Raw genomic sequence first — 27,067 nt, 5'->3', positions numbered from 1 at the left:
AAACAGTAGTTTACCCCCACATATGGGGTATCACCGTACTCAGGAGAAACTGGACAACAAATATTGGGGTCAAATTTCTCCTGTTACCCTTGGGAAAATTTAAAAATTCTGGGCTAAATAATTATTTTTGAGGAAAGAAAACGTATTTATTATTTTCACGGCTCTGCATTATAAACTTCTATGAAGCGCTTGGGGGTTCAAAGTGCTCACCACACATCTAGATAAGTTCCTTTCGGGGTCTAGTTTCCAAAATGGGGTCACTTGTGGGGGGTTTCTACTGTTAAGCCACATCAGGGGCTCTGCAAACGCAACGTGACGCCCACAGAGCATTCCATCAAAGTCTGCATTTCAAAACGTCACTACTTCACTTCCGAGCCTCGGCATGTGCCCAAACAGTGGTTTACCCCCACATATGGGGTATCAGCGTACTCAGGAGAAACTGGACAACAACTTTTGGGGTCCAATTTCTTCTGTAACCCTTGGGAAAATAAAAAATTCTGGGCTAAATAATTATTTTTGAGGAAAGAAAACGTATTTATTATTTTCACGGCTCTGCATTATAAACTTCTATGAAGCACTTGGGGGTTCAAAGTGCTCACCACACATCTAGATAAGTTCCTTTCGGGGTCTAGTTTCCAAAATGGGGTCACTTGTGGGGGGTTTCTACTGTTTAGGCACATCAGGGGCTCTGCAAACACAACGTGACGCCCGCAGAGCATTCCATCAAAGTCTGCATTTCAAAACGTCACTACTTCAATTCCAAGCCCCGGCATGTGCCCAAACAGTAGTTTACCCCCACATATGGGGTATCACCGTACTCAGGAGAAACTGGACAACAAATATTGGGGTCAAATTTCTCCTGTTACCCTTGGGAAAATTAAAAAATTCTGGGCTAAATAATTATTTTTGAGGAAAGAAAACGTATTTATTATTTTCACGGCTCTGCATTATAAACTTCTATGAAGCGCTTGGGGGTTCAAAGTGCTCACCACACATCTAGATAAGTTCCTTTCGGGGTCTAGTTTCCAAAATGGGGTCACTTGTGGGGGGTTTCTACTGTTAAGCCACATCAGGGGCTCTGCAAACGCAACGTGACGCCCACAGAGCATTCCATCAAAGTCTGCATTTCAAAACGTCACTACTTCACTTCCGAGCCTCGGCATGTGCCCAAACAGTGGTTTACCCCCACATATGGGGTATCAGCGTACTCAGGAGAAACTGGACAACAACTTTTGGGGTCCAATTTCTTCTGTAACCCTTGGGAAAATAAAAAATTCTGGGCTAAATAATTATTTTTGAGGAAAGAAAACGTATTTATTATTTTCACGGCTCTGCATTATAAACTTCTATGAAGCACTTGGGGGTTCAAAGTGCTCACCACACATCTAGATAAGTTCCTTTGGGGGTCTAGTTTCCAAAATGGGGTCACTTGTGGGGGGTTTCTACTGTTAAGCCACATCAGGGGCTCTGCAAACGCAACGTGACGCCCACAGAGCATTCCATCAAAGTCTGCATTTCAAAACGTCACTACTTCACTTCCGAGCCCCGGCATGTGCCCAAACAGTGGATTACCCCCACATATGGGGTATCAGCGTACTCAGGAGAAACTGGACAACAACTTTTGGGGTCAAATTTCTCCTGTTACCCTTGGGAAAATAAAAAATTGCAGGCTAAAAGATCATTTTTGAGAAAATAATTTTTTTTTTTATTTTCATGGCTCTGCGTTATAAACTTTTGTGAAGCACTTGGGGGTTCAAAGTCCTCACCACACATCTAGATTAGTTCCTTTGGGGGTCTAGTTTCCATAATGGTGTCATTTCTGGGGGATCTCCAATGTTTAGGCACACAGGGGCTCTCCAAACGTGACATGGTGTCCGCTAATGATTGGAGCTAATTTTCCATTTAAAAAGCCAAATGGCGTGCCATCCCTTCCGAGCCCTGCCGTGCGCCCAAACAGTGGTTTACCCCCACATATGGGGTATCAGCGTACTCAGGACAAACTGGACAACAATATTTGGGGTCCAATTTCTCCTATTATCCTTGGCAAAATAGGAAATTCCAGGCTAAAAAATCATTTTTGAGGAAAGAAAAATTATTTTTTATTTTCATGGCTCTGCGTTATAAACTTCTGTGAAGCACCTGGGGGTTTAAAGTGCTCAATATGCATCTAGATAAGTTCCTTGGGGGGTCTAGTTTCCAAAATGGGGTCACTTGTGGGGGAGCTCCAATGTTTAGGCACACAGGGGCTCTCCAAACGCGACATGGTGTCCGCTAACAATTGGAGCTAATTTTCCATTCAAAAAGTCAAATGGCGCGCCTTCCCTTCCGAGCCCTGCCGAGTGCCCAAACAGTGGTTTACCCCCACATATGAGGTATCGTCGTACTCAGGAGAAATTGCCCAACACATTTTAGGATCCATTTTATCCTGTTGCCCATGTGAAAATGAAAAAATTGAGGCTAAAAGAATTTTTTTGTGAAAAAAAAGTACTTTTTCATTTTTACGGATCAATTTGTGAAGCACCTGGGGGTTCAAAGTGCTCACTATGCATCTAGATAAGCTCCTTGGGGCGTCTAGTTTCCAAAATGGGGTCACTTGTGGGGGAGCTCCAATTTTTAGGCACACGGAGGCTCTCCAAATGTGACATGGTGTCCGCTAAAGAGTGGAGCCAATTTTTGATTCAAAAAGTCAAATGGCGCTCCTTCCCTTCCAAGCCCTGCCGTGCGCCCAAACAGTGGTTTACCCCCACATATGAGGTATCAGCGTACTCAGGACAAATTGGACAACAACTTTCGTGGTTCAGTTTCTCCTTTTACCATTGGGAAAATAAAAAAATTGTTGCTAAAAGATAATTTTTGTGACTATAAAGTTAAATGTTCATTTTTTCCTTCCATGTTGCTTCTGCTGCTGTGAAGCACCTGAAGGGTTAATAAACTTCTTGAATGTGGTTTTGAGTACCTTGAGGGGTGCAGTTTTTAGAATGGTGTCACTTTTGGGTATTTTCAGCCACATAGACCCCTCAAACTGACTTCAAATGTGAGGTGGTCCCTAAAAAAAATGGTTTTGTAAATTTCGTTGTAAAAATGACAAATCGCTGGTCAAATTTTAACCCTTATAACTTCCTAACAAAAAAAAATTTTGTTTCCAAAATTGTGCTGATGTAAAGTAAACATGTGGGAAATGTTATTTATTAACTATTTTGTGTCACATATCTCTCTGGTTTAACAGAATAAAAATTCAAAATGTGAAAATTGCGAAATTTTCAAAATTTTCGCCAAATTTCCGTTTTTATCACAAATAAACGCAGAATTTATTGACCTAAATTTACCACTAACATGAAGCCCAATATGTCACGAAAAAACAATCTCAGAACCGCTAGGATCCGTTGAAGCGTTCCTGAGTTATTACCTCATAAAGGGACAGTGGTCAGAATTGCAAAAAACGGCAAGGTCTTTAAGGTCAAAATAGGCTGGGTCATGAAGGGGTTAATTTTGATGCCCAGTAATCAAATGGGAATGACGGTTGAGGGAGAACATCGATAAGGGATGAAAAATAGTTTGTAACCATACTGGACAAATGTTGTCTCCTGTCACTTTAAATTGATGCAGCAGTACCTGTCCTGTCTGCGGTCATAGCAAAATCACTCCACAACCTGGTCAGAAAACCCCTCTGTCCAACGCCACTTCTGATGTGTGCACCCCTAACACTCCTGGTCTGCTGCCCCCTGGAGCTCGTGTGAGAACGATCACGGGCGCTGTGTGCTGGGAATGCCTGAAGCAAACGGTCAACAAGAGTTGATTGTTTGGTTGCTAATATTAGTTCCAAGTTCTCATGTGGCATAATATTTTGCAATTTGCCTTTATAGCGAGGATCAAGGAGGCAGGCCAACCAGTAATCGTCATCGTTCATCATTTTATTAATGCGTGTGTCCCTTTTGAGGATACGTAAGGCATAATCCGCCATGTGGGCCAAAGTTCCAGTTGTCAAATCTGCGGTTGTGATTGGTTGAGGGGCAGTTTCAGGCATATCTACGTCACTTGTGTCCCTCAAAAAACCAGAACCCGGCCTTGCCACGCAACCAATTTCCAGTGCCCCCGGGAAAGCTTCTTCATTAAAAATATACTCATCCCCATCATCCTCCTCGTCCTCCACCTCCTCTTCGCCCGCTAACTCGTCCTGTACACTGCCCTGACCAGACAATGGCTGACTGTCATCAAGGCTTTCCTCTTCCTCTGGTGCAGACGCCTGATCCTTTATGTGCGTCAAACTTTGCATCAGCAGACACATTAGGGGGATGCTCATGCTTATTATGGCGTTGTCTGCACTAACCAGCCATGTGCATTCCTCAAAACACTGAAGGACTTGACACATGTCTGTATCTTCGACCACTGCACGCCTGACAACTCCATGTCTGCCATCCTACTGCCTGCCCGTGTATGTGTATCCTTCCACAAAAACATAACAGCCCGCCTCTGTTCGCACAGTCTCTGAAGCATGTGCAGTGTTGAGTTCCACCTTGTTGCAACGTCTATGATTAGGCGATGCTGGGGAAGGTTCAAAGACCGCTGATAGGTCTGCATACGGCTGGAGTGTACAGGCGAACGGCGGATATGTGAGCAAAGTCCACGCACTTTGAGGAGCAGGTCGGAGAACCCAGGATAAGTTTTCAATAAGCACTGCACCACCAGGTTTAAGGTGTGAGCCAGGCAAGGAATGTGTTTCAGTTGGGAAAGGGAGATGGCAGCCATGAAATTCCTTCCGTTATCACTCACTACCTTGCCTGCCTCAAGATCTACTGTGCCCAGCCACGACTGCGTTTCTTGCTGCAAGAACTCGGACAGAACTTCCGCGGTGTGTCTGTTGTCGCCCAAACACTTCATAGCCAATACAGCCTGCTGACGCTTGCCAGTAGCTGGCCCATAATGGGACAACTGGTGTGCAACAGTGTCAGCTGCCGATGGAGTGGTTGGGCGACTGCGGTCTGTGGAAGAGCTCTCGCTTCTGCAGGAGGACGAGGAGGAGGAGGAGGGGGTGCGAACGCCTACAGCCAACTGTTTCCTAGACCGTGTGCTAGGCACAACTGTCCCGAAATTAATGTCCCCTGTGGACCCTGCATCCACCACATTCACCCAGTGTGCCGTGATGGACACGTAACGTCCCTGGCCATGCCTACTGGTCAATGCATCTGTAGTCAGGTGCACCTTTGTACTCACAGATTGCCTGAGTGCATGGACGATGCGCTGTTTAACATGCTGGTGCAGGGCTGGGATGGCTTTTCTGGAAAAAAAGTGTCGACTGGGTAGCTCGTAGCGTGGTTCAGCGTACTCCATCAGGGCTTTGAAAGCGTCGCTTTCAACTAACCGGTAGGGCATCATCTCTAACGAGATTAGTCTAGCTATGTGGGCGTTAAAGCCCTGTGTACGCGGATGCGAGGATAAGTACTTCCTTTTTCTAACCAGAGTCTCATGTAGGGTGAGCTGGACTGGAGAGCTGGAGATCGTGGAACTAGCGGGTGTGCCGGTGGACATGGCAGACTGAGAGACGGTTGGAGACGGTATTGTTTCCGCCGGTGCCCTAGATGCAGTATTTCCTCCTACAAAACTGGTGATTCCCTGACCCTGACTGCTTTGGGCTGGCAAAGAAACCTGCACAGATACTGCCGGTGGTGCGGAAAATGGTGGCCTTACAGTGACGGAAGGGATGTTGCATTGCTGACTAGCTTCATTGGCCGAGGGTGCTACAACCTTAAGGGACGTTTGGTAGTTAGTCCAGGCTTGCAAATGCATGGTGGTTAAATGTCTATGCATGCAACTTGTATTAAGACTTTTCAGATTCTGACCTCTGCTTAAGCTAGTTGAACATTTTTGACAGATGACTTTGCGCTGATCAATTGGATGTTGTTTAAAAAAATGCCAGACTGCACTCTTCCTAGCATCGGATCCCTTTTCAGGAATTGCAGACTGAGCTTTAACCGGATGGCCACGCTGTCCTCCAACAGGTTTTGGCTTTGCCACGCATTTTGGGCAAGATACGGGCCCGGCAGATGGAACCTGTTGCGATGTTGATGCCTGCTGCGGCCCCTCCTCCACCTCCGCTTCAGAACTACTGCCGCCTGCACCCTGTTCCCCCAATGGCTGCCAATCAGGGTCAACAACTGGGTCATCTATAACCTCCTCTTCTAGCTCGTGTGCAACTTCGTCTGTGTCACCGTGTCGGTCGGTGGTATAGCGTTCGTGACGGGGCAACATAGTCTCATCAGGGTCTGATTGTGGATCAGTACCCTGAGAGGGCAATGTTGTGGTCTGAGTCAAAGGACCAGCATAGTAGTCGTGCTGTGGCTGTGCATCAGTGCACTCCATGTCAGAATCTACTTGTAATGGGCATGGCCTGTTAACTGTTTCACTTTCTAAGCCAGGCACGGTATGTGTAAAGAGCTCCATGGAGTATCCCGTTGTGTCGCCTGCTGCATCCTTCTCTCTTGTTGTTGTTTTTGCTGAAGAGGACAAGGAAGCGACTTGTCCCTGACTTTGAACATCCACAAACGACGCGCTGCTTTTACATTTACCAGTTTCAGAAGAGGAGGCAAAAGAGCTAGAGGCTGAGTCAGCAAGGTAAGCCAAAACTTGCTGTTGCTGCTCCGGCTTTAAAAGCGGTTTTCCTACTCCCAGAAAAGAGTGCGTTCGAGGCCTTGTGTAGCCAGACGACGAACCTGGCTCCACAGCTCCAGACTTAGGTGGAATTTTTTTTTTCCCACGACCACCTGATGCTCCACTACCACTACCATCATTACCACCTGACAATGAACGCCCATGGCCACGACCTCTTTCACCAGACTTCCTCATTGTTTTAAAAACTTAACCAAAGTAAATTTATTTGTTGCTGTCAAACAACTTACACGGTGAGCTATAACTTCAGTATGATTTCGATATCCCTTTACAGGTTGGTGAGACCGCAAGGAAAATCAGGCACAATGTTACACACTCTGTTTTCTGTGGCACCAAATCACAGAGATGCCACACACGCAGGACTGTCACTCAAGCACAAATGTCAATATTAATCTCCCATTTTTTTTTTTCAGGGAGACTTTAGAAATAAAATAAAATAAAATGATTTTTTCAGGAAGAATTTAGAAACCAAATAAAATAAAATGATTTTTTCAGGGAGAATTTAGAAACCAAATAAAAAAAAAAAATAGGCTTTCTATGGCCCACTGAGTGAGAGATGGCACACACAGGAGTCAGGAGTGGCACACAAGCCCAGAGGCCAATATTTATCTCCCACTGATTGATTTAGTGATTTTTTCAGGTAGAATTTAGAACCCAAATCAACCAAAAAAATAAATAGGCTTTCTATGGCCCACTGAGTGAGAGATGGCACACACAGGAGTCAGGAGTGGCACACAAGCCCAGAGGCCAATATTTATCTCCCACTGATTGATTTAGTGATTTTTTCAGGTAGAATTTAGAACCCAAATCAACCAAAAAAATAAATAGGCTTTCTATGGCCCACTGAGTGAGAGATGGCACACACAGGAATCAGGAGTGGCACACAAGCCCAGAGGCCAATATTTATCTCCCACTGATTGATTTAGTGATTTTTTCAGGTAGAATTTAGAACCCAAATCAACCAAAAAAATAAATAGGCTTTCTATGGCCCACTGAGTGAGAGATGGCACACACAGGAGTCAGGAGTGGCACACAAGCCCAGAGGCCAATATTTATCTCCCACTGATTGATTTAGTGATTTTTTCAGGTAGAATTTAGAACCCAAATCAACCAAAAAAATAAATAGGCTTTCTATGGCCCACTGAGTGAGAGATGGCACACACAGGAGTCAGGAGTGGCACACAAGCCCAGAGGCCAATATTTATCTCCCACTGACTGATTTATTAATTTTTTCAGGTAGAATTTACAACCCAAATCAACCAAAAAAATAAATAGGCTTTCTATGGCCCACTATTTGAGAGAGAGAGAGATGGCACACCCAGGAGTCAAGACTGGCACACAAGCAGAAAGGGCAATATTAATCTCCCACTGATTATTTTTTTTTTTTTCAGGGAGACTTTAGAAACAAAATAAAATAAATTGATTTTTTCGGGAAGAATTTAGAAACCAAATAAAATAAATTGATTTTTTCAGGGAGAATTTAGAAACCAAATAAAAAAAAATAGGCTTTCTATGGCCCACTGAGTGAGAGATGGCACACACAGGAGTCAGGAGTGGCACACAAGCCCAGAGGCCAATATTTATCTCCCACTGATTGATTTATTGATTTTTTCAGGTAGAATTTATAACCAAAATGAACCAAAAAAATAAATAGGCTTTCTATGGCCCACTGAGTGAGAGATGGCACACACAGGAGTCAGGAGTGGTACACAAGCCCAGAGGCCAATATTTATCTCCCACTGATTGATTTAGTGATTTTTTCAGGTAGAATTTAGAACCCAAATCAACCAAAAAAATAAATAGGCTTTCTATGGCCCACTATCTGAGAGAGAGAGATGGCACACCCAGGAGTCAAGACTGGCACACAAGCAGAAAGGGCAATATTAATCTCCCACTGATTTTTTTTTTTTTTCAGGGAGACTTTAGAAACAAAATAAAATAAAATGATTTTTTCAGGAACAATTTAGAAACCAAATAAAATAAAATGATTTTTTCAGGGAGAATTTAGAAACCAAATAAAAAAAAATAGGCTTTCTATGGCCCACTGAGTGAGAGATGGCGCACACAGGAGTCAGGAGTGGCACACAAGCCCAGAGGCCAATATTTATCTCCCACTGATTGATTTATTGATTTTTTCAGGTAGAATTTAGAACCCAAATCAACCAAAAAAATAAATAGGCTTTCTATGGCCCACTATTTGAGAGAGAGAGATGGCACACCCAGGAGTCAAGACTGGCACACAAGCAGAAAGGGCAATATTAATCTCCCACTGATTTTTTTTTTTTTTTTTCAGGGAGACTTTAGAAACAAAATAAAATAAAATGATTTTTTCGGGAAGAATTTAGAAACCAAATAAAATAAAATGATTTTTTCAGGGAGAATTTAGAAACCAAATAAAAAAAAAAAATAGGCTTTCTATGGCCCACTGAGTGAGAGATGGCACACACAGGAGTCAGGAGTGGCACACAAGCCCAGAAGCCAATATTTATCTCCCACTGATTGATTTAGTGATTTTTTCAGGTAGAATTTAGAACCCAAATCAACCAAAAAAATAAATAGGCTTTCTATGGCCCACTGAGTGAGAGATGGCACACACAGGAGTCAGGAGTGGCACACAAGCCCAGAGGCCAATATTTATCTCCCACTGATTGATTTATTGATTTTTTCAGGTAGAATTTACAACCCAAATCAACCAAAAAAATAAATAGGCTTTCTATGGCCCACTATTTGAGAGAGAGAGATGGCACACCCAGGAGTCAAGACTGGCACACAAGCAGAAAGGGCAATATTAATCTCCCACTGATTTATTTTTTTTTTTTTCAGGGAGACTTTAGAAATAAAATAAAATAAAATGATTTTTTCGGGAAGAATTTAGAAACCAAATAAAATAAAATGATTTTTTCAGGGAGAATTTAGAAACCAAATAAAAAAAAAAAATAGGCTTTCTATGGCCCACTGAGTGAGAGATGGCACACACAGGAGTCAGGAGTGGCACACAAGCCCAGAGGCCAATATTTATCTACCACTGATTGATTTATTGATTTTTTCAGGTAGAATTTAGAACCCAAATCAACCAAAAAAATAAATAGGCTTTCTATGGCCCACTGAGTGAGAGATGGCACACACAGGAGTCAGGAGTGGCACACAAGCCCAGAGGCCAATATTTATCTCCCACTGATTGATTTAGTGATTTTTTCAGGTAGAATTTAGAACCCAAATCAACCAAAAAAATAAATAGGCTTTCTATGGCCCACTGAGTGAGAGATGGCACACACAGGAGTCAGGAGTGGCACACAAGCCCATAGGCCAATATTTATCTCCCACTGATTGATTTAGTGATTTTTTCAGGTAGAATTTAGAACTCAAATCAACCAAAAAAATAAATAGGCTTTCTATGGCCCACTGAGTGAGAGATGGCACACACAGGAGTCAGGAGTGGCACACAAGCCCAGAGGCCAATATTTATCTCCCACTGATTGATTTATTGATTTTTTCAGGTAGAATTTACAACCCAAATCAACCAAAAAAATAAATAGGCTTTCTATGGCCCACTATTTGAGAGAGAGAGATGGCACACCCAGGAGTCAAGACTGGCACACAAGCAGAAAGGGCAATATTAATCTCCCACTGATTTTTTTTTTTTTTTCAGGGAGACTTTAGAAATAAAATAAAATAAAATGATTTTTTCGGGAAGAATTTAGAAACCAAATAAAATAAAATGATTTTTTCAGGGAGAATTTATTAACCAAATAAAAAAAAATAGGCTTTCTATGGCCCACTGAGTAAGAGATGGCACACACAGGAGTCAGGAGTGGCACACAAGCCCAGAGGCCAATATTTATCTCCCACTGATTGATTTATTGATTTTTTCAGGTAGAATTTAGAACCCAAATCAACCAAAAAAATAAATAGGCTTTCTATGGCCCACTGAATGAGAGATGGCACACACAGGAGTCAGGAGTGGAACACAAGCCCAGAGGCCAATATTTATCTCCCACTGATTGATTTAGTGATTTTTTCAGGTAGAATTTAGAACCCAAATCAACCAAAAAAATAAATAGGCTTTCTATGGCCCACTGAGTGAGAGATGGCACACACAGGAGTCAGGAGTGGCACACAAGCCCAGAGGCCAATATTTATCTCCCACTGATTGATTTAGTGATTTTTTCAGGTAGAATTTAGAACCCAAATCAACCAAAAAAATAAATAGGCTTTCTATGGCCCACTGAGTGAGAGATGGCACACACAGGGATGGCACTCTAGCAGAAATGCCAATCTTAATCTCCCACAAAAAAAAAAAACAGGGACTGTCCTACAATTACTATCTCCCTGCAGTAATCTCAGCCAGGTATGGCAGGCAGCAATAAGGAGTGGACTGATGCACAAATTAAATAAAAAGTGTGGACAAACAAAAAAGATAGCTGTGCAGAAAGGAAGGAACAAGAGGATTTGTGCTTTGAAAAAAGCAGTTGGTTTGCACAGCGGCGTACACACAGCAATGCAGCTATCAGGGAGCCTTCTAGGGCAGCCCAATGAGGTACAGCGCTGAGAAAAAAAAAATGTAGCTTCCACTATCCCTGCACACCGAAGGTGGTGTTGGACAGTGGAAATCGCTACAGCACAAGCGGTTTGGTGGTTAATGGACCCTGCCTAACGCTATCCCTGCTTCTGACGAAGCGGCAGCAACCTCTCCCTAAGCTCAGATCAGCAGCAGTAAGATGGCGGTCGGCGGGAACGCCCCTTTATAGCCCCTGTGACACCGCAGACAGCAAGCCAATCACTGCAATACCCTTCTCTAAGATGGTGGGGACCAGGACCTATGTCATCACGCTGCCCACACTCTGCGTTCACCTTCATTGGCTGAGAAATGGCGCTTTTCGCATCATTGAAACGCGACTTTGGCGCGAAAGTTGCGTACCGCATGGCCGACCCCGCACAGGGGTCGGGTCGGGTTTCATGAAACCTGACTTTGCCAAAAGTCGGCGACTTTTGAAAATGAACGACCCGTTTTGCTCAACCATACTCCATACCACTAATTTCTATAAAGGAGTTAGCTTCTCACCTCCCTCACATCTTCTGAAGAGATACTGTTACAAGTCTTGCCAAATGATCTTCTTCCAGAGCAGGTCTACTAATAATAGCTCTCTGCTCAAAGTGTCCTGAGAGGTGTGCTTATTCAAAAAGTCTCTTTATAGTTTTACTAATACTACAGTTATATTATTCACCTAAGCTATCACACAAGGAGTGCCTGTCCTGACAGAAACAAAGAAGGAAAGAGACTGCAGAGCTCTGAGCTGCTCGAAATACAACTTGAAAATACCCCTTTAATTTAGTATCACTAACATGAAAAATAAAGTTAAACGTTTACTTTTTTTCTTCCCCATTTAAAAATAATAAGTTATAGAATAAATTATACTTCAAAAGTATGGCATTAAAAAATATTACTGATCATTCAAATGTCACCATCAGAGCCATACAAGTGACTGGATCAATGGTCGAGTCACCACTTCACAGACATGGGGGAGTTTGAGACCTCTGTTTTGGCATAGGTGAGGTGGCCAGTGGTCTCACCCCAGCAATCATACATCAACCATCTACTTGTGGACATTGATAGGTTTTCCAAAAATATATAGACTGTATTTTTGGACCATAAGACGCACCGGACCATAAGACGCACCCCCAAATTTTGGGGTGGAAAATAGGAAAAAAAGATTTTTATAAGATGGGGGTCTGTCTTATTGTCTGAATTTGAGGTATCTTACCTGGGGGCTGGCAGCAGTGGAGTGGGGTCACAGGAGGCATGATCCCTCCTCAGGAAGCCAGCGGCGGCAGAAGTCGGGCAATGCTGCAGGTCCTCGGTGGGAGGATGCTGTTGGCCCAGTGTTGGTGGTGAGTCAAAGCAGAGTGGGTTGCATGGAGCAGGGTCTCTTTCTCAGGAAGCCAGTGGCAGAAGTGTGGCGATGCTGCAGGCCTGGTGTCGGTGGAGAGCAGAGTGCATCATCGGTTTCCCGGCAGCCATTTTCCTCAATGTCGAGGACCACAGGAGGCAGCACGTGTGCAGATTGGGATCACGGTCCAGCTGATATCTCAATCTGTGCATGCACGGCATCCGACAGCCATTTCCCTGAAGCCCACAGTCTTAGAAAAAAAAGCCACCTCTGGCGGCGCGTGCACAGATTGAGTTCTCGGATAGTGCGAGATCCCAATCGGTGCACACGCTGCCGGAGGCGACCCACAGATTCAGAAACATGGTCGCTGGGAGACCAATCATGCACTCTGTCCTGCTCACTGCCAACACTAGGCCCTCAGGATTGCCATACTTCTGCCTCTGCCGACTTCCTGAGGAAGGGACCCTGCTCCACTACCACCGCAACCCTGCAGTAAGTCTGCATTCAGACTATAAGACGCATTGCCCATTTTCCTCCAATATTTTTTGGGGGCAGTGCGTCTTTTAGTCCGCAAAATATGATATTTGTTTAAGGAGTATGCACCAACAGCAGAAAGTGGCATTGTCTTAAAGAAGCACTCATGGCGGTGACTCGCAGTTTTCCTTAGTGCTGCCCTGCTCACCACGTTCTAAGAAGAGCTACCAGGATGGTGAATGGACTGCAAACTGTGTCCTACAAGGATGAGATGTTTTATTGAATCCTGCATTGGGCAGGGGGTTGGACATGATGGCCTCGGAGGTCCCTTCCAACTCTAACATTCTATGATTCTATATGGTTTCTTCTTATGTCTGGCCGTTCCTCTGAATGTGCTTCATTCACTACTGCTGCACCTGCATGTGGCATCCATTTGGCCTTAAGGGAGGTGTGACTGGTCTCTGCAGGAATTTAACCCCGCTGTGTCCTGCAGAGATTAGGTTCCTCGGAGTATCCTGTACATGCAGGTCCTATATTAGGCCGCTCCACCCACCAATCTCCTCCCAAATGTTGATTGCTAGCCTGTTTGTCCTATTGATCTGTTTGAGCTTGTGTTTCTATTGCTCTTGTTACTGTCCTAGCTTGCCTACTTGTCCTATCTGACCTCTCCGGTCCTGACCTCGGCTTCATAATCTGAGCCTATGCTGTCTGCCCTGACCTTGGATCGTCTGACCACATTTTGTGTTTGCTCTCCTATACCTCATACCCATGTTGGCAGGTGAAAGGAACTCCAGGATGTGGACCTGCTTCACGGGTCGGACTTATCTTGGAGGGGTGCTTCTGGTAGACACCAAGTTCCACTCCAGGGCAGTCCCCGATTCTGCAGCAGTTGACCGGAAGGTCAGAGGCAGGTCAGGTCTGGAGAGGTTAGACAAGGATGGGTAGGCAAGCTGGGACCATAATGGGAGAAACAGAAACACTCAAGCTCAAACAGATCACTAGCAGGACAAACAGGCTAGGAATCAACAACGTTCAGGCAAAGAGTGGTGGGTGGAGCTTCCTAATATAAGACCTGCCGCCATGGGATAGGCCAGGGAACTTAATCTCTGAAGGACACAGCAGGGCTAAATTCCTGCAGAGACCAACCTTGAACCGGAATGTTAACACAGACTTCCTGGTGAGGTCCGTGACCGAACAATAGGTGTTCGGTCTGGACACCGAACTTTATTAGGGAGGTTCTCTTATCTCTAGATATTTACCTGCTCGGTGCCTGCACGTAGCTGAACACTGTGGGGCGAAAATGAACTTTATTCTCCCAGACAGAATTCGGTTCAGTCATGGGAGTGGCGCCGATGCTTGTTCAAACACTTCTCTGAGAAGACACATCAGCGGCTTTAACCTCGCTCTCGGCGTTGACTGATAGCCGGCCCCAATGCAGAGCCGGTGTCAGATAATGCCAGGGGTGCAGTTGCTCTGTATTCTCAGAACGATGACTGAACCAGCAGCGCCTCTGTGACTGAAACCAAATGCTGGTGGGGAGAATAAAGTTCATTTTTTCTCCACAGTGTTTGGCTGCATTCAGGCACCAGGCAGGTTAGTAATGCTGTTAGCCTGCAAATTATCCCTAATAATACTGCTTTTTCTGTTGTCAGGTTCCCTTTAAACGTGCATCATGTCAATTCTTACAGCATTTTATTGCAGCATTTTTTCCCCATGCAAAGCAATGAGAAGGTGAAAAAACTTTGTAGATAAACACTATAAACATTTTTTCTGCTTTTCTCTAACAATTTTTGGTAAATAAGACATTTACTGTAGACAAAGCAAAAAAATGCAACAAAACGAGTGCTTTGGGAGTAGCATTTTTACTGCCAAAAGAGTAGGTTTTGGCTGCAGAAAAAAACACATGTGAACATAGCCTAAAACTAACTTTATTAAATGTACTATAAACAAAGTGCACATACTGGCACCCAAAAAAACACTGCAAAAAAAAAAGCATAAAAAACTGTGAAAACATCTGAAAACAAGCATTTTGAACACATTGGTTTTGCCATTAAGAGAGTAGGTTTTAGTTGCAGAAAAAAACACGTTTTATTTTCTGGTGGGTCACCAAGATGAAAAACTTAACTCTGCTCATTTGCTTCTATAAAAGGACAGAAAAATGTGATTTTTAGTTTGCATTGCTGATGTGAACCTAGCTGTAATGGTAAAGTAGAACCAAATTGTATCCTGAGAAAAAGAAATGTTTAATATAGTTACAGGAGTAAAGTAAATATTGATACTGTTCTTTACTTTACAGAAGTGCCTTCAAGAACGTTTCCAGCATCAAGACTTTAAAGAATCTGGCAAATTCTTCAATTCCTTAGCAGAGAGATATTAATTCTACTGGTCTTGCGACAAGAAAAAAAAAATCAACAACCGCACTAACAATGAAATTGTGTTTCCCTGTAATAGTTAGGAGGAACACAAGACAGAAAAACAGTTTATTTTGCTATGATGATCTTTCCAAATGCTGTTATACTTCGTTGATAGATTTGGTTTACATTTTTATACAATTTTTAACATATCCAATGACAATATATAAAAATGAAAGCAATTTTAGTAATCTCAGAGAAATTTTACTTCTAGCAAGATTAACATTATTTAGAAGCTAGCCGTATACTGTACACTAAAAATTATGAAATCTGTAAAAAAAGGCAACACATATTGTTTTAATTATTAGTTTAAACTTGTATAGTATACTGCTTGTTCAACGCTTGCTTTTAATGACATTGATATTTTTACATTTTTGTTGGTAATTTCAGTCTGAATTATGAACTGCTGCTCCCCAAAATCTTACCTGGTTGGGTCTATTACTGAGATCCTTTGGCAAAAATTGAAGCTTTGAAAATAAACAAGATTTTGCAATACTCTGTTGAGAGATGTTTATGCTGTCTGTGTCTGGCCACCTAGTGGTTGTGATGTACCGTAATTTGCAGTTTGCTAAGGGTTTTGCTAACATGTCACTGACATGTCACAGTAATACATAAAAGTTCTATTGCAAGAAATTTGATTTCTTATCCAACGCAAAAGATAAAGTTAGACACGTCTGTACTTGAAACCTGTCCTGGACATACGGTCATGACTATATGATGCATGAGCCTGTTTTATTGCTCTCAGAATGTAGATGTTCATATTATGATCTTCTACCAAGTATGTTTGAAAGCTTCAAACAAGGTAACTATACTGAGCCATCGGTTATTCTAGTGCTCACATGCAGTGCAACTATGCTAATAAAACATGTACCTTTCATAATGATAGTCAGATGTTAGCATGGTTAAGCTAAGTTTGACCACCGGAGTGTATGGCTCCACCAGGCAGTACCTTCACTCCTATGAAACCTATACCCTCAACTTGGGTTGAGCGAAACGGGTCGGCCAGATTCAGAAGTCGCCGACTTTTTCATGAAACCCGACCCGACCCCTGTGTGGGGTCGGCCATGAGGTCGGCGATCTTCTGATCTGGAATCGGAATTCCGATACCAAGTTCCAATATGTTTAAGATATCGGGAATCGGTATCGGAATTCATATTTATGTGTAAAATAAAGAATAAAAATAAAATAATCTTGATATACTCACCCTCGGATGCGCCCTGGTTCTCACCGGCAGCCTTCCTTCCTAAGAATGAGCGCCTGAAGGGCCTTCGATGACGTCGCGGCTTGTGATTGGTCGCGTGAGCGGTCACATGGGCGGTCACGCGACCAATCACAAGCCGCGACGTCATCTAAGGTCCTTCAGGCGCTAATTCTTAGGAAGGAAGCGTCCGAGGGCGCGTCCGAGGGTGTATACTCACCCTCGGACGTGCCCTGGTTCTAACCTGCAGCCTTCCTTCCTAAGAATCAGCGCCTGAAGGACCTTAGATGACGTCGCGGCTTGTGATTGGTCGCGTGACGCCCATGTGACCGCTCACACGACCAATCACAAGCCGCGACGTCATCGAAGGTCCTTCAGGCGCTGATTCTTAGGAAGGAAGGCTGCCGGTGAGAACCAGGGCGCGTCCGAGGGTAAGTATATCAATATTTTTTATTTTGATTCTTTATGTTACACTTAAATATGGATCCCAGGGCCTGAAGGAGAGTTTCCTCTCCTTCAGACCCTGGGGACCATTAGAAACTCAATGCACTGCAATACACCGATTTCACTTGACCCGACTTTTGAAAAAGTCGGGTTTCATGAAACCCGACCCGATTCTATAAAAAGAAAAGTCGCTCAACCCTACCCTCAACATGTCTAGATGTGTATGTAATGTAGTGTGAGTTAATATACTTACTGATCACCATCTTATCCTGTCTCCAGCACCACTCTCGTTACCTTCTCATTCATGTGGCTACAATTCCGACTCACTGGATCACATTGTGGTTTATAATTGAGCTTGAAATCACTTTTACAGTGTAAGCCTAGGGAGCGTCAGAACGAGGCTCCAAAGGCTCACATTGTAAAAGTGGCTCACTAACCAAAATGTGATCCAGCATTTAAGAACTATAGTCATTGAAGTGATAAGGTGACCAGAGTGGCTCTGGAGACTAGGTAAGTATATTACAGAACTTATACTACATTAAATAGACAGACATTTTGAAGCTTTAGAGAGAGTGGGTGCTCCCTCTTTCATCCCACTCACCCCCATGCTGTGCAATTGCGGGGAGCTGAAAATAGGCATGGCAACTGCAGGTCAAATCATGACCTCCGATTCTGCCAATCATTGTGCCCTATTAGACCATATACAAGCAGCATCTAATCAATGTACTGCCAGTGTAAAACCAACAGATTTAATGCATTGCATTAGACCAGTGTCCAGACATATAAAAGTTGAAGTATCATAGAGAAACTTAGTAAAAAAATAACAATTGTAAAAATATTAGTAAAAAACACAAAGTAAGGCTGGTTTCACATTTGCGGTTGTGTCCGCAGCGTTTTGGCCGCTTACATCCGCATGCATCGTGTTTTCCTATCTTTAGGCTATGTGCACACGTTGCGGATTAGCCTTAGGAATTTCTGGTGCAGATTCTGCCTCTACTGGCAGAAAACGCAGCTGCGGATTTGTCGTGTTTTTTGTGCAGATCCGCAGTATTTTTTGTGCGTTTTTGCTGCAGATTTTCTGCGTATTTCCTGTGTTTTTTACCCCTGCGGATTTTTATAATGGAATGGGTACAAAAACGCTGCAGATCCGCAAAAGAGAAGTGACATGCTACTTCTTTTAATCCGCAGTGTTTCCGCACCTGATTTTCCACAACGTGTGCACAGCTTTTTTTTTTCCTCATTGCTTTACATTGTACTGTAAATCATTTGCGGATCTGCAGTGTTTCTGCACTGCAAAAAACGCTGCAGATCCGCAGAGAATCCGCAACGTGTGCACATACCCTTAATGTTGTGGACGCAGGTACATTTGTTTGTATGCTTTTGGCCATGTTTGACTACGCATGAGTCGTTTCGGCTTGTGTGGCTGGGCGCGGCTAACGCAACATGTTACAATTTTGGTGGCAGCAATTTGCCGCCGCTAAATGCATGTGGATGCTTGCAGAAGGAATGCGTCAAAACAATGCATTAGTGTCTATGGGAACGCAGGTGAACGCAAGTACACGCGTTTGCTAGCATTTTTGTACGCATGTGTTTTTCCAGAGTAAACATGTCTAGAGACTGATTAGCCACCCCCACACAAAGATAGATAAAAAGAATGTGTGGGCACTGGCAGTACGCTGCTCTACAGACCCCTGGAAGCAGACAGACTTTGAAGCAGGCACTTGGAAGCAGACTGGAACCTCTCCAGAAGAATTACAACTTTGGCTTATGTCGGTATAACAGCAAATGTCTGTCTGTCCTTTTTTCTATCTTTAGTATTTACTAATTTCTGTCTATTTTTTCTTGCAGCATTCATAATGTCTTCTTCCTCGTCTTCTGAGGAGCGCCCTGGTCCTGAACGTGCCGGACGGGAAAGTGAAGTGAGTACATTCCCTACTGATTGGTAAGTATTCTCTGTCACATATACACATGTGGTCATTTTTTTTTTCTTATCAGACCAGTTCTTCACTGCAGCGATGGCAGACCAGGAGGAGCCAACACACGTTCGGGTGGCAAGATGGCGTGTAAGTATACTTGACTGTTTTGTTTTTTGTTTTTTTTTCATGATTATACTATTCTTGCCTGTTTTTTATTTCTTCACTTTGCTTCTATCTTCCCTTTTTTGTCTTGACAACTATTTTTTTTTCTTGGCTTGAACTTATTCTTTCCTGTTTTCTGTATCTCTTGTTTTCTTTCTTTATCTTATCTTTACAACACTAATGTCTGTCTTTCTTTTCTAATGCATGTAGGAAAGCCGCGGAGACACCATCACGTGTTTCTCAACGCAAGCAATAAATAGCCAGGTCTTTCACCGGGAAGGAACAACCACGGCATGGGCAGCATCCAAAAAGGAAAACCACCTATGTCAAAACATGGTATCCATCCACAGACAGCTGTTTCGGGGTATTTGCCCCTCATCAGTGTGGAGTAGGAAACTGGCTATTAGGAGCAGTGCCTAGTAAAAGGACTATAAACATAAGGATGAATGACCTCGGGAAGATCAAAACATCCAACACCGCGGAGACACCAGCATGTGCTTCTCAACGCAGTGATCCAGAACACTGCTCCCATATGCAAATGCATTTAGAAAAGCCGCGGAGACACCATCACGTGTTTCTCAACGCAAGCAATAAATAGCCACGTCTTTCATCGGGAAGGAACAACCACAGGAAGTGCAGTATCCAAAAAGGAAAACCACTTTTCTAGTTTGTCTTTCTTTTCTAGACTCCAGAACGAGATGAAGACTTCATTGATAATGCCCTTCTCATTTCCCTGGTCAAGGAACGAGTCCTGTTCTGGGACTCTTGGGTTCAGCAGCTCTCGGATAACGTGGTCATCTGGTGGCTGTGGAATGAGGTGGCCCGAGCGATGATGGATGGCTGGGACAACGCCATGGGTTCAAAAGGAATTTTGTAAGTATTTAAATGTTGTGTGATGTGTCATTCACCTTGGCTGGGATCACACAACTGTGTGTGATGCGATAAACTCCTCTGAGTTTCTCGCATCACACACAGTTGTGTGATTCCGACCGAAAGTGCATTGACTAAAAATTTTTTTTTCCACAGTGAACAAAATCAGACCCCGTTGGCGTTCGATGAAGGATCGCTTCAACAAGGACCTTCGTCAGGAGTGCCAGGTTTGCAGTGGTGCTGCAGCAAGGATCAGAAAGTACAAATATCATTGCTTTGTCGTGTTTTTGAGACCGGTCCTTGCACGGAGAACGTAAGTATTTTTGTGTTGCATTGCATTGTGTTGGATTCCTTTATCTGTTTTTTTTCTAGTCCACAGAAGATAGTGCTTTTACTATTGTAAATTTTTGGTACTAATGTTTTTCTTTTATTTTCACAGAACCTGGAGCAGCACCCTCGAACCTGGATCTGGAGCGGTCCTTCATTGAACAGCAACAAACCCATCCCAGCCATCCACAAGTGAAGCAAGTGGGCTTGCAACACAGACTGGAGATGAGGAAGCCGGTCCATCAGGTGTTCCCCTGTCCCAGTCCTCTACCTCTTTTTTTGGGGCTCTTCCCGCCAGCAGTAGAAGGCCTCGGACAGGTCACTCATGCCCGAATTTCTTCACTTGAGCTCGGTCTTCCAGAATGGCGTAAAGGCGCTGGGAGATAGACTGCAATATGGTCTGACTCATATTAACACAATTTACTAGGATGTCAACCAGCGCCTTAACCGTCTGGAAGCTGACCTCCAGAGACCAGCACATCATTTCTTCAATCAAATTGAACAGGGCTTGTCGCAACACCTTACTCCTGATCTCCAGCTCAATGTCATGCAGGCCTGCAATGCTGCTTACATGCAGGCTATGCAGCAGACTCGGTCAGTGGGGGTATTTCCACCTCTGCCAACACTGACACACTTGACTTCAATACCGAGTTCTGCATACCACTGCATGGCCACCACCATTCCAAACCCTGCTGGACACCAGTAAAGCGCCCCCACTATGCTGAATGCTGCTCCTGCTTGGTCTATCTCCACCACCGACATGCCGCAGCAACCGGACCCTGCCAGGCTGTCCACCAGCACCATGCCACAGCAGCAGCACCTGTATCCTGCCAGGCTGTCAATCCACACCATGCCACAGCAGCAGCAGCAACTGGATACTGCCAGGCTGTCCACCCACACCATGCCACAGCAGCAGCAGCAACCGGATCAACGCCAACACTCCCCAGAGGAAAGCAGCGCAAAACACTGGGGAGGAAGAAAAAAAAACAGCGGACTCTCGCACTCACCCCCCCTCACCACAAAATGTGTCTGTGATGTCCGGTTTGTCTCTCCCTTGCAGTGTGTCTGTCCCATCCCATGCCTCCACTACCATCCCTGACCTCCCTGACGCCACTACTTTCGCTGCCCCTTCCCCTGCAACCCCTTCAGCGTCGTTACCCAGTCAAAGTCTCAGCTCAACACACCCCAGTTCCATCACGTTTCCCCAAGTCGCTGTAGTTAATGTAATTTTTTTTTTTAATAAATGTGTATTTTTTTGCCCCTACTACTGTTTGGTTCTTTGTGTTCTGCCACCAGGAACACACAATGTGCGCCGACTATACACACTGCGCCGTACACTTTGTGTTTTTGACACCTCATATCTCCAAGACTGTCACAACTTGAAAACTGCACTAAAACCTACAAGAGAAAAAAAGTAAGCAAAAACCCTGATGTAACTAAGTAAAAAAGCAAAAGTGCATTTAAATAACACAGAGTTTTTAGTAATACTGTTTTTTGACCGAAAAATAGCACAAAAACCATCCCACCGCATCAAGGTAACTCTGATAGGGACAGTCCTACACTGTCTAATATTAAAACCTTACCATGTGTCAATGTTGACTTTAGTTTGAATAAGGGCAGACAAAAGGACTGGGCCCAACCAGTGAAACACCATACTGGGGAAACCTTATATATAGTCTCTACCTCAGAAACAGAGAGGCCACACCCTGGCTTGTAAAGAATGCAACAATACAAAGAAAAAAACACAAAAATGGAGCTTAACTTGAGTTGGTACACATGCAGAGGTTTGAAAACTGCACTGCAGCTTTGTTCCTTGTGTCTATCATGGAGCTATTAGTTGTCAAAAACAAATATGATTTTCATTTTCTCCAGCATCTCTTCAGTCTGCGTAATCTATTGGACACAGAATGAAGAGACGATGGAGCTAATCCATGGCATATCTATATTCACCTCGCCAGGTGTCAGAAATAGTGAATTCAGGATGCACAAAACCCAGCATACTGAATGAACTATTTCTGACACCTGGCCAGGTGAGTAAAGATATGCCTTGTATTACCTCCATCATCTCTTCATTCTGCGTCCAACAGATACTGCAGACTTAAGAGATGCTGGATCGAATCAGAAGTCGCCTACCATAGCACTGACATCATAAGTGGATTTGAGTTGATTAAAGACAGAGGGCACTCGGTACAGGTTACAGGAACATTTTAACATTACAGGTACATACACAAACACAAAAGAACATTTTATTAAACCATTCCATCTTGCCATGCCACACATCCAATATCAGAAACCAAGTAGGCAGCAAATTGGTCCCTCATTTGGGCAACTTCTACTGTTGTCCACAGAGAGTGATGATGGTAATCTGGCAAGGGGTTCATAAAGTTCTACGTTAGGTCGCTCTTTAGCCATTATGTAGTTATGCAGAAGCACACAGGCTTTGACAACCTCATCGACTGTGTCCAATTTTAGATTACTGGCTGTTCCAAGAATGCGCCACTTTGAGACAAGAATCCCAAAGGTACACTCAACAGTTCTCCGTTCCCTGTTCAGTCTGTAGTTAAAAAATTTTTTGGTGTGGTTCTCATGTCCTGACTGGAGTTTGGTTTCAGTAGGTTTTCACACATCTGAAAGGCCTCATCCCGAACCATAACAAATGGCATTGGCAGGCCTTCAGTGTTGAGAAGAGGTCATGGCAGGGGGAAATTAAAATGTTTTCCATACAAGCGTTGGCCCATGTCCAAGTTTTTAAAAGTCTGGGAGTCATTGCCACGGCCAAAAGCTCCAATGTCCACGGCGACAAAGCGACAGTCAGCATCTGCAATCGCCATGAGCATTACAGAAAAATATTTTTTGTAGTTGAAGTACTCAGATCCAGTTCTGGCGGGTTTGGTAATGCGAATGTGTTTTCCATTCACTGCTCCGAAACAGTTGGGGAAATTACAGACTTGCCAGAATTTTTTCAGAAATTTCCTGCCACATTTCCGTGCTGGGTAGGGGGATAAATTCTTCCTGAAGAACATTCCACAAAGCACGGCAGGTGTCTGCAACTATTCCAGACAAGGTGGAAATTCCTATCCGGTACTGAAAATAGAGCGATGTTAAGCTCTCTCCGGTAGCCAGGAATCTGCCAAAAAAAAAAAAATTACGAACAATAATATTTATGCAATATATATATTTGCTAAACACATAAAGGAAAAAACAAATAATACATGGCAGAACAATAATTATTCTGGCAGGCGTTTGTTTTATAATATTATGTACCTATGTAATGTGACCAGGAGATGTTCCTCAGCAGGAATCGCTAAACTGAGCTGGGTGTCCTGTCTTCTGATGGCTCCTTGGACACAATCAAGCAAATCCCGGAAGGTCTCTTGAGACATCCTGGTATAGTCCACAAATTTCTCCGGGTTGGCATGGAGCTCGCTGTATAGGGTGTGGTAGGCTCTACGGCTCTCCTGGGCTTCGATAATGGGGTGTATCCAAAGATGCTGATGCCGTGTTCTTCTCTGTCATTCTCTGTTTCTTTGTTGCTCACAAGCAAATGCAAAGGCAAGAAACAGCTTGAGATCCAAGTCCAGGATGAAATAAAAGCTCTCCATGCGAAGATACATCGTGAAGCAGGATACAGGAGCACAATCTGAATATTTCAGCTGTACAAAGTGTATATATAAAGAATTCCCATGAGACAGGCCCATTGGTGTCCCATTGGTGGTGTCTGTTTATCTAGATTTTTCTCCTGGTACATTCTTCACCTTTACAACTCATGCGCATAAAAAGCGCAAACGCCTGCAAAACGCATGCATAAGCTGATGCGGATAAAAAACGCTGCGTTTGCATGCAGTTTTTTGTATGAAAACCACCAGATTATTTACCAGCAAAGGCTGAACTGCAATGTAAGCCTAAGAATGGAGAAATTGTTCAAGTTTGATAATTGCGCATAAAACCACCGAAAGGCAAAAAGTATTGAAAGAATACAAATGCATTTATTTAAACAATAAATAAACAACAAATAACATATACAGCTCTGGCAAAAATTAAGAGACCACCATATCAAGGGCAGCCCAATCTCCAGACCTGAACTCTCATTGAAAACTTCTGGAATGTAACCAAGAGGATGATGGATAGTCACAAGCCATCAAACAAAGAAGAACTGCTTACATTTTTGCACCAGAAGCAGTGTGAAAGACTGGCGGAAAGCATGCCAAGACGCATGAAAGCTGTGATTAAAAGTCATGGGTATTCCACAAAAAAATGATTTCTGAACTCTTCCTGAGTTAAAACATTAGAATCATTGTTTCTAAATGATTATGAACTTGTTTTCTTTCCATTATTTAACGTCTGAAAGCACTGTTTTTTTTTAATTTGACCATTTTTCAGCCCGTTTGTTTAAGTGCAATAGTCAAGTATCAAGTGCAGTTCGTGTGCATGGAAGGTGTGGAGACAGATGAATAGTAGGGTGCAGATTCACATGCAGATAATATTTGGAAGGAGGGAACAGGACAAAGTTAGTTTACTGAGTAGTTGATGTGGTAGGCTTGTTTGAAGAGATGGGTTTTTAAAGCGCGTTTGAATAGGTCGGGGCTAGGTATCAGTCTGATCATCTGGGGAAGTGCATTCCAGAGAGCTGGCGCAGCACGAGAGAAGTCTTGGAGACGGAGGTGCGAGGTTTGGATTACGGGGGATGTTAGTCTTAGGTCATTTGTAGAACGGAGGGCACGTGTAGGGCGATAGACGGAGATGAGAGATGAGATATAAGGCGGTGCAGAACTGTGGAGAGCTTTGTGGGTGAGAGAGATGAGTTTATACTGGACCCTGTAGCAAATGGGTAGCCAGTGTAATGACTGGTACAAGATGGAGGCATCGGTGAAGCGGCTGGACCGAAATATGACCCTGGCTGCCACATTCAAGATGGATTGGAGAGGAGAAAGATTGGAAAGAGGGAGACCGATCAGAAGAGAGTTGCAGTAGTCCAGACAAGAATGAATAAGAGCGACAGTAAGATTCTTAGCAGTTTCAAAGGTGAGAAAAGGTCGGATTCTGGAGATGTTTTTAAGATGCAGGTGACAGGAGCGAGTGAGTGATCGGATATAGGGAGTAAAAAAATGTTTGGTGTTGAATATGACCCCAAGACAGCGGGCATGCTACTTGGGAGTTATGGTTGAACCCTCCAGGGTAATTTCGATGTTGGGTAGAATGAGGTTAGTAGAAGGGAGAAACACAAGTAGTTTCAGATAGAGGGAGGACATGATGTTAGAGACAGCAGACAGACAATCCTTGGTATTTTGAATTAGAGTGGGGGTGATGTCAGGGGAAGAAGTGTATAATTGGGTGTCGTCAGCATAGAGATGGTATTGGAACCCAAATCTGCTGATTGTTTGTCCAATAGGGGCAGTCTAAAGAGAGAAAAGGAGGGGGGCCAGGACTGAGCCCTGCGGAACCCCGATAGTAAGGGGACGAGGAGAGGAAGAGGAGCCGGCAAAAGGTACAGTGAAGGAGTGGTCAGAGAGGTAGGAGGAGAACCAGGAGAGGGCTGTGTCCTTGAGGCCTATTGTTGTGAATTCTGTGGCAGAGCTCCCTCCTGTGGTCACAAGTGGTACTTCGGCTGATTCTCTCTGTGAGCTTCTGTTGGTGGAGGGAAGTGGTACTGCGGCTTCTGAGTTTCCTCCCTCAGGTGATCTGGTGAGGTCGTTAGGTGCTTCTCTACTTAACTCCACCTAATGCTTTGATCCTGGCTTCCTGTCAATGTTCCAGTGTTTGACTTGCTTTTCCCTGGATCATTCCTGTGGCCTGCTGCTCTGCATCGCTAAGTTCTTCTTTGCTATTTGTTTGCTATTTTTTCTGTCCAGCTTGTCTAATTTGTTGCTGGAAGCTCTGGGACGCAAAGGGTGTACCTCCGTGCCGTTAGTTCGGTACGGAGGGTCTTTTTGCCCCCTTTGCGTGGTGTTCTTTAGGGTTTTGTGTAGACCGCAAAGTTACCTTTTCTATCCTCGATCTGTTAAGAAAGTCGGGCCTCACTTTGCTGAATCTATTTCATCTCTACGTTTGTCTTTTCATCTTAACTCACAGTCATTATATGTGGGGGGCTGCCTTTTCCTTTGGGGTATTTCTCTGAGGCAAGGTAGGCTTATTTTCTATCTTCAGGCTAGTTAGTTTCTCAAGCTGTGCCGAGTTGCATAGGCAGAGTTAGGCGCAATCCACGGATGCCTCTAGTGTTGTTTGGAGAGGATTAGGGATTGCGGTCTGCAGAGTTCCCACGTCTCAGAGCTCGTTCTATGATTTTGGGTTATTGTCAGATCACTGTATGTGCTCTGACCGCTATGTCCATTGTAGTACTGAATTGCCTTTCATAACAGCCTATAGAGCGGAGCATAGTGAGAAGGAGCTGGTGATCCACAGTATCAAATGTGGCAGATAGATCCAGGAGAATCAGCAGAGAGCAATGACCCTTGGATTTAGCTGTTATTAGATCACTAGATTGTGGCCCGATTCTAATGCATCGGGTATTCTAGAATATGCATGTCCCCGTAGTATATGGACAATGATGATTCCAGAATTCGCGGCAGACTGTGCCCGTCGCTGATTGGTCGAGGCAACCTTTATGACATCATCGTCTCCATGGCAACCATTATGACATCTACGTCGATACTGTGCCCATCGCTGAATCAAAAACGTGAGATGTCTACGTCCTTTATGACATCATCGTCGCTGTGC

At 43.9% G+C, this 27,067-nt stretch overlaps 1 protein-coding gene across 2 annotated transcripts in view; it reads left to right on the top strand.

Moving 5' to 3' along the window:
- The window catches only part of LOC138681618 (dihydroxyacetone phosphate acyltransferase-like), a 258,128-nt gene extending 242,197 nt beyond the window's left edge, over window positions 1-15,931 (top strand). For both annotated transcript variants that reach the window (XM_069769275.1, XM_069769276.1), the window contains exon 16: window positions 15,322-15,931. In XM_069769275.1, coding sequence (XP_069625376.1) covers window positions 15,322-15,359 — 38 coding nt within the window. In that variant the 3' untranslated portion in view covers window positions 15,360-15,931. The remainder of the gene's footprint in view (window positions 1-15,321) is intronic.
- Window positions 15,932-27,067: the final 11,136 nt, after the last annotated feature.

Source organism: Ranitomeya imitator, chromosome 5, assembly GCF_032444005.1.
Source record: "Ranitomeya imitator isolate aRanImi1 chromosome 5, aRanImi1.pri, whole genome shotgun sequence".
Classification (NCBI taxonomy): domain Eukaryota; kingdom Metazoa; phylum Chordata; class Amphibia; order Anura; family Dendrobatidae; genus Ranitomeya; species Ranitomeya imitator.
The sequence above is the reverse complement of the archived record's forward strand: the minus strand, read 5'-3'. Positions and strand labels throughout refer to the sequence as shown.